The following is a 12,468-nucleotide window of genomic DNA, read 5'->3' on the forward strand; positions in this document are numbered from 1 at the left end:
GGTCACTTCTGAGCAGGAACACAAAACAAAGATAACAGGAGGGTGTGAATGGAGTTTCTTTGTTTCGTTCTTGTTCCCTTATCGTCTCCTTGTGCTTTCTGCAACCGTTTGTGCCTGGCCGTGCACAGATCAGCACTCCATCACTGGAAGGATGCTGACAGTTGGCCGAGCACTCAGTCAGGGGTGGTCCGGATTGAGGTGTAAAATAAGAGGTAACACCTTTTTTTTTAAGAATTGCAGAATTGTCTTTGCACATTTCTTTTTTTTTTTTACTGAAAATGAATGACAGAATGGATTGGTAATACTGAGGAGATGTTGATCTGTTCATGACTGACTATAGTCAGATTATCTCTGTGGACCCACTGGTCAGCCTCTGGGTGTTTATTGATTAAAGTAATATCCAAAATGTGGTCGTACCTCCGTAGTTTTCTACAATTAAAATAAACAAACAATTCAACATATTGATTAATTGTTGCAATCTGCTGCCGGAAATTTGCACATATTGCACATCTCAGTTTTAGCTCGTATTGTGTTGCGCCCTGTAGGTCAGCAAACAAAGCACTTGTGATAGGAGGCTGGTCCCAGCAGTAAAGTGACCGAACAATCCCCTCGATTCAGAGCCGGAGAGGGCTGGTGAGGAGCTGCACGTTCTCTCCCTAAATTTTCATGCTTCAACAGCCACCACACAATTCCAACACAATGGGTCTCACTGCGAGAGGGGGGACGCATTCAGCGAGCCCAAGGTTCATTTCTTGGAAAGACACATGGTGTTGTTTGGATGTGGAGTGCACTGATGTATACAGTATTAAACAGATCTGTAAATAAAACTATAGACTGAGTCAGACCAGTTCTCGTTACAGCCAGGTGTATCAATAATGCATACAAATAAATAAATATAAATAAATACAAATACATGTTCATATGGATATGTTGAGATGATGCACAAGATTCATATCTTGGCAGAACAATGGCCTCCTAAATCCTCAGCGTTCCTCTGCATTACTGATTTGAACTTCTAACTGAGTTGAGTGTTTATTATTTTCATTTTGTACGATTATGGACAATAGTGCATCAGTAACTGTTTGAGTGCAACATGTGAACTGGCTGTTAATGAGAAACAATGCTGTATTAAAGATATAAAGGGATGTAATTTGATGAGACTAACAGAGAGAGAGAGAGAGAGAGAGAGAGAGAGAGAGAGAGAGAGAGAGAGAGAGATGCAAGAGGTAATAATCTGGCCTCACCAGTCTCAATGATTATGAACCTCCTGTGTCTCCATACTCACATTAGGCTGATATTAGCTTTCAGTCCAGTGCCATTTCCATGCAGAGGGGTGTTATATTATCGTGGATCCAACATACTGTGGAATAAATAAATAAATATCCCTGTCAACAAGTAATTAGTGCAACGCTGCTCATCTCCTGGGAGAGTGATACTGTGCAAAAGAAGGTGATTGCTCAAAATATAATAACTAATTCCAAATACACGGCATTGTGACTGTCTGTGCCTCTGACACATCGGATTCAAACTCACACTCCACTACACAGCACTGGCATCATGAGAAAGAACTAACCCCGAAGAAAATAGCATGAACACACTGTTTTTGACACATGTACAAAAAGGCATGATTCCTTTGTCGCTGGAATTTATTTTTTGATCTTCCTCCAATGACTCTGCTGTTAAAAGGAAAATGTGTGTGTCACAGAGTATGAGAGTTTTCATGTGTTTCTATTTCTGCTATATTATTATGATGATCATGAATCTATATGAATCATATCATCTATCATAAGTAAATCTACTCTGTTTCAAACACACACACACACTTTCTGCATTGATGGTGATAGAGGCACATGTAAAGCCAAACATAGAGATATTCAGACTTTGCTTCCACTTAATGAGACTCAGTAAATGTTGAGTCATAGCTATTGAAACCACTGATACAGACAGCCCAAGTAAATAAGGGAGAGCCAGAGCCTTCATTATACCAGGAAGGAAACACTTTTTAAATGTTGCATTAGCCTAATTTTTCAATGATTCAGATTTAAGTGGCCAAAAATATGTGCAAACCGATAAACTGAGAATGGAACAGAATAATTGTCCATCAACGTCCCACCGCATGAAGTCCTTCAAGCTCATTCAGTGATGATAGTTTATAGTGTTAATTTACATTAATGTCTAATAATTACACATGGGGCAAGTCAAGTTTATTTGTATAGCATTTCATTTCAACAGGTGATTCAAAGTGCCGTACATAAGTTATACAAGGCATCATGAGAAAATGTGGAAGCAACATTAAAGAAATGTGTAGTTGGGATAGTGGTTGTTGTAGTTGGGGGAGAGAGTTTTTTTTCATTTTAATTTTTAATTTATTTTTTCTTTTCAAGTGAATGCAATACGCTTCCGTAGAATTGAGTGATTATTCGATTTAAAACAAATTTTAGTGTCAGTTTGTCAAAGGCAGCAACTTAGTGAAACTTCAGCCTTGTAGAGTATTGTCTTGTCTCTCAGTCGTAGCATGCTGGTCAATCTATCAATTGATTTTCCAATTTGAAATCCATTTTAATGCTTTTATATCAAATAAGATATGTGAGAGTTATTCCAAATCAGCTTCACCCTAAATGAATTATAGCATTGACTTGACTGACATACAACTGTACACACAAAAAGGAGCTGCAGCAAAAAAAAAAGGGTTGTTAAACACGAAAGTAATCAAATTAAAAAGCATTGTTGACCACATGAATAAAAGCAAGACCTGTCTATCTCATAGAGCGTATGGCCTATATCCACCGTACATCAGCTCTAAGGTCAATCACAAGTTACTTGTTGGGCATCCAGTTCTCTTACCACACCTGTGAACTATCAAAAAATATAAAAAGCACATATCCAAATGTAAATGTGGGCTTATGTGTGAATGTCTAAGTAATAAATGACAAGTATAGGGACTCCTACACAGAGAAAATAAAATAAAATGATAAAAAAGGAGAAAGTAAGTGGCTTCTATGCTGTGGACATGGAGGCAGTGGGCATGTGCAAAGTAAACTCCTGCTTTTATTCAGCTGTTTTTTTAAGTCTCATTTGTATCTGTGTGCATCTGTCCTGCTGTTTTCCACCGATACCAAAGCGGCTGTCCGCTCTTGTCTTCTTGTTGCCCTCCAACACAAAGCAGGTGGCCATTTGTCTTCATCCAGCTTCCTCTCTGTGCACCCTCTCAAGAGTGGTATAGTTATACTTGGCGCTTACCCATTCATGGGAAATATCACATATCAGACTACTCTTTATATAAAGCACCTTTTGAGCCTTGTGTAAATACAGTGAATGTGTATTTCTATCACATACAAGTACTCATGAAAATAACGGATGTTCTCCACCTCATGACTGCAGTGAGTGCAGAGCGACAACGATGTGGTTTTAATAGTAATCTCATGGATATTACGCACGGTGTCTAAACTGGGATTCATTCACTAGACATACAAATTACGCAAAGGGAGATATAAACATGTCCATGTCCCGGACCAGTTACGCCCTCGCTGAAAAAGGCAATTAAGATGAGTGGACTTTTAGGAACATGTGGGATGTGTGTGTTGGCACTGTTTCTGTTTGTCTTCCTTGGACACATGTTCTGACATTGAAGCAAACAGCGGGTGATGGTGCGCTCTTTGGGGAGCGCTGTGACTCATTCAGTATTCCTGCTCCGTCCGTCCTGCCAGCAGCTCGGCTTCATTCTCGGAATCACCGCCTCGCAGCGTCTGGAGACCAACTTCTGCGTCGGGTGCGCACACAGCACCTCGTCCCGGACCAGATCCCACAATAATTCCGAGGAGCAGACCTCGTCTCTGTACTTTCGCGGGACATAAAACATGCGAAGCCTCGGTCAGGGGGTCTCAGCCGGCACCAAATTACAACAGGGAACTCCCTCGACGTTTTTCGCTTGTTCCTCCGTTGCGCGCACACTCATCCAGCACCGACCGCGACCATGACTTCGGCTCTGCCTCTCGCTAAAGCCATCTACATTGGGATGGAGGCGGTGATCGCGGTGTCCTCGGTCATCGGGAACGTGATGGTGGTGTGGGCCGTGCGCATTAACAGGTCTCTGAGGGACACCACGTTTTGTTTCATCGTCTCCCTGGCCTTGGCTGACATTGCGGTGGGCGCGCTGGTCATCCCCCTCGCCATCACCATCAGCATCGGACTGAAGACGCACTTCTACAGCTGCCTGCTGGTCGCCTGCACGGTGCTTGTCCTCACGCAAAGTTCAATCCTGGCGCTGCTGGCCATCGCCATCGACCGCTACCTGAGAGTGAAAATACCCATGAGGTAGGCCTAAAGGTGAATTCCTCTAGTTTTCAAATATCTTGTCTGAGTCACAGGAAGCCTTTGTGTCTGGACCGCTGCTCGGGGGCCAAGGACACGAGTCATCCATTCAACTACACGTCCATCCAGCAGTGAGGAGTGGAGAGGCACATGTTGGGTTAAAGGCTGTCTGGTCATTTGAATTGATTTACAGTCACATTAATGTTGGCGTTATAATCTGACATCTAAATCCGTGATAATCTGGAAACGACAGCAGATAAATCACTGTTGTTTAACACTGACACATGTCTTAGCCTGTACCCGATTTAACGATTTACACATAGAGGAAAAGCAAAAATCACTTTTTCATTAATCCATGAAGTCATTACTTATCTTTTCATTAAAAAGTGTCCATTTCTGGCACATAATTTCCCCTAAAACCAAACAAATATCCTAGCTGAAAAGATGCAGGAAGAGGACAACAAATCACATTAATTACATGTCATCTTTTTCATAAATAATACAAATAACATGTGTACCAGGTAACATATATATAAATGAATACATACATAAATAACATAAGCATAGATTATATTATTGTGATTTTTCCTTCAACTAAATATTTCCTTCCAAATATGTTATTTGAGATTTCATTTGCAGAGGAGCAAGCTAGATAGATAGATAGATAGATAGATAGATAGATAGATAGATAGATAGATTGATAGATTGAAACATGTGGGAGTCACACATGTTACTTGATCTTTCTGCCTTCTGGTCTCGATTGGTTAGAGGCAACAACATGGTGGGTAGTGAGATATACTGGTGTGGTAACAGATCTCACGAGCAGGAGATTTTAAAATTGTGAATCTGTTTTTGTGTGTTTATGACACCTCACGCATAATTTAACTTTAAAACTCAAGTTTCCACTTCAGGGTGGCTCATGTGACAATGAGCCTCCACAGTTTGGCAGAGAATGCATGACTGGTCAATGGGCTCATGGTGGATGGTTGATGGATTGCATAATTTTGTAAACTGGCAAATAACACGCACGCACACGCACACGCACACAAAAGCATGCACACTCACTAGACTCGGAAGAGAAGTAACACAGTGACGCTACACAGGAATCATTTAATATATATTATATGAACACACATGAGTATATATGAATAGATACATACAGGTTGTTACTTATCAGTGTACTGTGCTGTTTCTCAGCTCTTTTTAATCATACAGTGAATTTGTACAGCTACAGCACGAGGGAATCGACTGATTGTTTTTTTTAAATAAAATGTTCCTGTTTCCAAAACAGGATGAACAAGAGAACTCCATTTATCATTTTAAAAGGCTGCATTATATCTTTAATTAAATTGAATTCTCTCCAGGGTTGGCATTAGCAGCAGAACAAGTATGGGTTCTTCCAAAAAAAATACACAAGCACATTTTATAGCTTCATAAAATCTGAGAATGTTTTTTTCCACCTCACCAATAATCCATTTCCATCTGTACAACCTTCAGAAATGGTGTGCCCCCCCCCCCTAAACTACCCCTGAGACTCTGGAGGGACACAGCTTTTTATAGCAGAGGTGGTTTGGAAGCAGACTCTCATGATAAGAGTGGTCTGTGTGAGATTTAAAAATATCAGCGGCGAGCTCAGCTGGAGGGCAGGATTTGCAGTTGGGGCGCACAGGGATCAGAATTCCACAGTAAAGCGTAGATATAGACGGACAACGGTTAAGCAGAAAGCAATTTTTGTCAGATGAACAGCTGATCTGTATGCAGCTGTACAAACTCAGTGAGGAGAGTACAAACAGACTTATGAGAGGAGTGTGTGTGTGTGTGTGTGTGTGTGTGTGTGTGTGTGTGCACTTTACATGAGAGAGTGTGGGCGAGGCAAGAGCGGCTGACATTAATCAAAGTAGGAGAAAAAGAAGGAATATGAATGTTTGGATCTGGCACATATCTCAGCAGTGTTTGTTTGTTAACCAGCGAGCAGAAGTGATAAGAGCAGAGACAAAAATGTGCCTGACGTATGAAAGAGGGCGAGAGGAAGAACAAGCTCCTTTCGTCAGCTTTGAGTCAGCTCGCACTGTTTAGACAGGAGGTTTGAATTCACAACTCAGCAGTTCGTCAGCCCATCAACAATGATTACATCTCTGAGCTGCCTATTGTGTGGGAGATACGGGAGTTATGACATCCCATTGAAATTCCAAAGAATTGCCGACGGTTAGGCAACAACTTCAACTGTTTACTCTACAGAGAGGCAGAAATGTTTTGCCTTCATGTTTTGATTTTTCTAAGATACAAGCAGAAGAGATTTTCCAGAGGGGGATTTAACAGGTATAGTGCATTCGTCTGTTGCCAGGCTACACGGCCATTTTCAGACAGGAACTGCGAAAAAAAGTGCACACAATTGGGTCTGGACATTTTCTGAACTTTGCCTTTGACATAAGAAGAAAGCAGCAGAAGATTGTTCGGGTTAGACACATTCACAATAACAGCAAAATGTCCGGAGTGTTCAGGTGAGGGGGGGCGTCTGGGTTGAGGATGCAGGACATGGTGTATAAATTATGCTGCAGAAGATCACATGTCTTTGATTACAGCAAATCAACACAGAGTCGTCCCTTATTGCCAAAAGCTCTTGAACATTGTTGTCTGTCCAGGTTGGCATCTTTGTCAACTTCGTCTTTTTCATCTTGAGATATTTGTATTCTTGTTTGACTCGTTTTTCAGTCTTGAGTCCGTCATGGTTGATAATACTTTGCACATTCTGTGTCCGCTGTGAGTTGCGCACTCCTTCCAGTCGCAAATACATTCCCCCATAGTCTATACCAGTGGTCGCCAACCCGTCGATCGCGATCTACCGGTCGATCTCGCAGTCTTCACTGTCGATCCCCGAACTCTCTCGACTCGCTGTCTGTCGTCGCGCCGCAGATCAGCTGTGTGTCGGTTGTCTGTTCTTCACACGCGCTGTGTGTCTGCTACTGGCGGCGGAGCTGCAGGTTTATCTCCTGCATTTCCTTCAAGAACAAGTTGGTTCATGTAATAAACTAAATGTCAGGACTCTACGGTATGAAGATGCGCATCTTTCGGTCTGTCGATAACAATCAAAGCCCCGTTGGAACAAATGAGTGGATTCAGAAGGTGAAACGCTGGAGTGCTTTTACTTTGAAACGGGTTCGGGAAGTGATGTAAATACGTTTGTGTCATAGAGAGATTAACATTGTGGTTCACAGCAGAATAAACAGAGAAGATGATCTTTCAACTGATTTTTAATGTTTATCTGATGAATTTATGTCACAAACAAATGGTTGCAACACTTTCTGAATGCCTTTTCAAAATAAAAGCACTCGAGCGGTTCTGGTAATGGAATCCATTCCCTTGTTTAAAAAGGTTTTTTTATTGTGAAATATTTGCTGGAGCGGAAGATGCACGGCTTCATACTGTGTAGTAATGGTATTTATTTGATGACAAGGGACTTATTTCATACAAGGAAATAATCATATTTGTGGCCATATTCAAATCAAAGCCTATATTTAAAAACATTGTAATGCAGTGCAGAACATGTTGTGGAACTGAGAAGCTACATATTTTGCATTGTAAATATGAATTGATATAAATTTGAATATTGTGCATTGAATAGAAAAAATTGCACAACTGCCTTTCTTTGTGTATATTTATTTCTTGTACATTCAGCCTTTAACAGAAATTGCAAAAAATAATAAGTGTGACCCTCCTAAGTGGGTTTTTTGGAAGATATCAACAAAATCACGACTGTTTGCTGTCCTGGCTCCTAAATGGTGGAATGAGCTCCACATTGACATCAGGACAGAAAGTCTACACATCTTCCGCCACAAACTAAAAACACACCTCTTCCGACTATACCTTGAATAAAAGTTTAAACTAACAATTTAGTAGCACTTACATGGCTTTTACTTATAGCACTTTGTAGTTTTGCTTTTTTGAAGAAATTGTACTTTCTTGATTCTTGTTGTTCTGGGTTTGTTCCTCATGGTTGATGCACTTATTGTAAGTCGCTTTGGATAAAAGTGTCACCTAAATGAAATGTAATGTAATGGTAGATCTCGGCTTAAGTTTGGAATTAAAAAGTGATCTTGGGCTCGAAAAGGCTGGTGACCACTGGTCTATACAAAAATGAGAGTCTGCATCGTTCTGGTGTTCCACGCTATCGTACCTGATCCCACATTCCATTCCAGTAGGTATATTGTACCTGGAGCAGGCACAGGTCACAAATTTTGCCAGCATAAGGGTCCTTGCATTTACATTTAAGTTACTAGGACCATAGGGGACCCCAGCGAACCCTCAGCTGACTGGCGGGTGCAGAAACTATGAATTTGCCTTTAGAAACATGATAAACACGCCCACTTGCTCACAGTGAATTCTCCTCTTCTTCATGCCAGACCTCAGAAAAAACACCACAGCAACTTACTCTTCGGACATTTGCGTTGCCACATACAGCCGCTCTGGAAAATTTCAGGAGAATATCTGAAGGTTTGGTGCGTGTTTGAAAGCAGCAAGAGAGTCCAGAAAGAGGAACTGTTGTAACCAGAACATTTTGTGATATAAATCAGTCAAACACAACAAATTGCAACCTCAAAGCTGAATTGTATAACTTCTGAAAATAGAAATAGCATGTTCTTGCTTCAACAAAGCAAACATTTTCATTCGTAACTCTTAAATCTCCAGGAGTGTTGTTGACCTACCTTGGATAAGCATTGACTTATGGCTGCTGCTAAATCTTAGCAAACTTTAACAAAATGTTGCTGTAGGCTACAACTGCCATTTCTAGTTGACTTCATCACTCCTCCACACTTTTACTTCAGCTGTTGCTCAATGTTTCATCATTGTTACACGCTGCAACTGTGGATGCAGAAGTTACACAATCTTACTTTAAAAAGTTGAAACGACACTCCAAGACAGCCATGAAAAATATAATGTAATATGATGTGTGTGATTTCTCTCTACTTGTATTATTCATATTATTCATCCCATTTTGCCAGGGCCCTGAGGAAATACTGAATCTCTATGGGACTGTCTTGGTCAAATTAAGGATAAATAAAATAAATAACAATAATATGTAACATGGAGCAGATGATGGAGCTGATGGTAAAACAGAGAGATTTATTTGTTTCCCTTTTCACTTTATCTTCTCCCTTGTTGCCATAGCTACAAGCAGGTCGTGACCCCTCGGCGAGCAGGCACGGCCGTGTTGTTGTGTTGGCTGGTGTCCATCATAGTGGGCCTCATGCCTATGTTCGGCTGGAATAACCTGCAGCGTCTCCGTGACAACGGCTCCCTGATCAATGACGACCAGTTGGTGACCTGCAGGTTCGAGACGGTCATCAGCATGGACTACATGGTCTATTTCAACTTCTTCGGCTGGGTGCTGCCCCCTCTGCTGCTCATGCTGGCCATCTACGTAGAGATTTTCTACATGATCCACAAGCAGCTCAACAAGAAGGTGAGGACAAACCTGGTCACTCTCTTTGACATGAAACAATCGAAAGACAGTTTGCTATGAAAACAAACGTAAATTAAGTGATTAGACTAAAGTTAAATTCATAAGATGACGATCCTCCTGCTTTATCTCTCTGTAGGTGACCGCAAGCCACACAGACCCGAGACGTTACTTTGGCAAGGAGCTGAAGCTGGCTAAGTCTCTCGCCCTTGTTCTTTTCCTCTTCGCAGTCAGCTGGCTTCCCCTCCACATCCTCAACTGCATCACCCTCTTCTGTCCGACCTGCGGCGAGCAAGTGTTTCTCATTTACATCGCCATCATCCTCAGCCACGGCAACTCAGCCGTCAACCCCATCATTTATGCTTTCCGCATCAAGAAATTCCGCACAGCGTTCCGGAAAATCTGGAAACAGTACTTCCTTTGTCAGGATCCGGTCGGTCGGCTTCCTCAAAGAGGGAGCCAGAGAGGACAGAGTCATGGCAGGAGGCTGAGGCAGATTGATGATGACGATGACGATGTGTGATCTTCGCCAACTAATTGTGTTGCTGTGTAACTGTGAATTTTCACTCAAATGGTCACAGAATGGAAAGCACTCTGACTTTATGCTCACACTTGAGGGAATAGCAGTAAAAAAAAAAGGCTTTAATTGCATTGAGGGATGTCAGAGGGATTAAAAAGACGAGGGAGGATTTCCTCCATCCAACATGCTTCAAGAGGACAGGGACAAATCAGCATGGAGACAATCAACATTCTAAATCAGTACAATTTAGTAAGGACTGTTTCTCCACTGGCTGAATAAATGATGACAATGTCTTACGGGATATGGGGCTTCTCATGAGTTTCAACACAAACCTGTTGAACCTCAGTAAGTGTGTTGTATATCTGTAGCACATATGGTACGACAGCAGTGCATCCTGAACTGTTCATTAGTTCTGTACTAAAACTCTTTTCGCCTTTTTCATGGGATTCATCTCACATCGTTGAGCATCTTATGTTTGCTTCACATTTGCTACGTTCTGTGGCCTTAAGGAAAGAAAACAAAGATGAGAAGCTGGAGGGAAATTCAGCATTTTGCTAATAATTGTGGGCAAACACCAAGTTGGCACAACCTGCTGCGAGAGTCACCAGGATTCAGGATGTATGTTGGCTGCATCATGGATTAAATCATACGCACATCTATTAAGTGTCAGGTGTGTCGGAGAAAAGTAAGTCGACTTACTTAGATTTCATATTTGCAGAGATTTATTTGCAACGTTTACCAAACCTTCATCAGGCAAATGGTTTACAATGTGTAAAGGTGTAGCTATTGATTTCATGTTAGAGACTGTGATGTAGCTTATTGATGTTTGATATTTCCTAGTGTGTGAGAGAAATGTGATTGCCAGTCTTGGTCTCGTACCAAAACGTTGCAAAACAAATCTCTGTAAAAGACTCTGTAAAACCATTTTTCCTTAAAGTTACGCAGTTACTCATCAGACACATGTGGCCTGTGGTGCGTTGCCACATGTGAAGGTTTATTTGTATTTTTTGAAACACTGGATAGTTCCAGCTGAAACAAAAATGCTGTGGATGTGGACAATGGTACAGCATCCTATTGTAACTCTGTAGCTACACCAGTGCTGTTCAATAGAAGACTGTGAATCTAAAGGATGTCCCTGCATCCAATGAGGACCTGTTCACTACACATAAGTGTGACTTTTTCAAACCTCTTCTCTGGACTCTTTGTGATGAAGTTGGTTTAAAGGTGTAGCTTTCAGCAAATCCTCTCTGTCATTTTCCCTACAGGGCTGATAATGACACAGGACTGCTGACACTGACAATGTGCACTGTATGTAACTAATGTATGTGTAAATAGTAATGGGACATTTTATACATCTGTGTAAAATTCACCTCACTGAGCAAACAGCTGATTCAATGTCCTCTTACAGCTGTTGGTTGAGTGAGCACACCGGGGAATCCAGCCTCCGAGCACCGCATTTCATTTTTTTTATGACAATGACAAACAGGGAGCAGAACACGCCATCACGCAAATCAGGCCTGTGGTGAGGCCTGATTTGAATTCATTCTGCTGAAAGTGCATCAGCAGCTTCATGCCTGAGTAAGTGTCGGGGGTTAGGAGGGTGAAGGATTCCAGGGGGTGAGGGTGAACATTATTATGAGACTGAAACTGTCTAATGAGGCCTCTGAATGTGACCTTATTGATCTCTCTCGTGTGTTTTTTTTTTAAAACAGTAAAACGTTCAAGTGAAATCCATTTCAATGGAATCCTTGCGATTAGATGATCAGATATGGATGGTGCGACGCTACTGAATGTGCTAATGTAGTATTAAAAAGTTTGTTAACCCAGAGAGCTTTATTTCCTTGTGCTGAAAAACGTTTTCATCAAATAAAATGTGCAATGGGGAAGTTAACACAGAAGCTCTTCACCATGAGGCTCAGCCCCCATCTCTTTTGTATGGACACTTGAATGTCTGTGATTCCACTGCCCCTTTGGAGGTTGGCTGCACAAAAAAAAGAAGATTACTATGGCTCAGCACCAACTACAGTGGACAGCACCAAAAAGCATCTTCATGTAAAATGTAGTGAGCAATTTTGTTTTACTCTAACTACTGTTCTCTTTCTTTATTAGTAATAAATATACGATATTCTAAGTTGATTAATCAAATATATGCGTAGATGTGTTTAGATCAGATGGACAT

General features: G+C 41.4%; 1 protein-coding gene across 3 annotated transcripts; it reads left to right on the top strand.

Moving 5' to 3' along the window:
* Positions 1 to 3,455: 3,455 nt before the first annotated feature.
* Positions 3,456 to 12,117, top strand: LOC118105472 (adenosine receptor A1-like). 3 transcript variants are annotated; one of them, XM_035153307.2, is made up of 3 exons: positions 3,487 to 4,314; positions 9,478 to 9,772; positions 9,909 to 12,117. In XM_035153307.2, exons 1-3 carry the CDS (start codon positions 3,974 to 3,976, stop codon positions 10,290 to 10,292), a joined length of 1,020 nt encoding a protein of 339 aa, XP_035009198.1. In that variant the 5' UTR covers positions 3,487 to 3,973; the 3' UTR covers positions 10,293 to 12,117. The 3 variants fall into 3 exon arrangements, with proteins under 3 accessions (XP_035009200.1, XP_035009198.1, XP_035009199.1); XM_035153308.2 differs by lacking the exon at positions 3,487 to 4,314 and adding an exon at positions 4,359 to 6,630; XM_035153309.1 differs by lacking the exon at positions 9,909 to 12,117 and having other exon boundaries at positions 3,456 to 4,326; positions 9,478 to 9,606.
* The last annotated feature ends 351 nt before the right edge of the window (positions 12,118 to 12,468 follow it).

The sequence above is a fragment of the Hippoglossus stenolepis genome, chromosome 3, assembly GCF_022539355.2.
Source record: "Hippoglossus stenolepis isolate QCI-W04-F060 chromosome 3, HSTE1.2, whole genome shotgun sequence".
Taxonomy (NCBI): Eukaryota; Metazoa; Chordata; class Actinopteri; order Pleuronectiformes; family Pleuronectidae; genus Hippoglossus; species Hippoglossus stenolepis.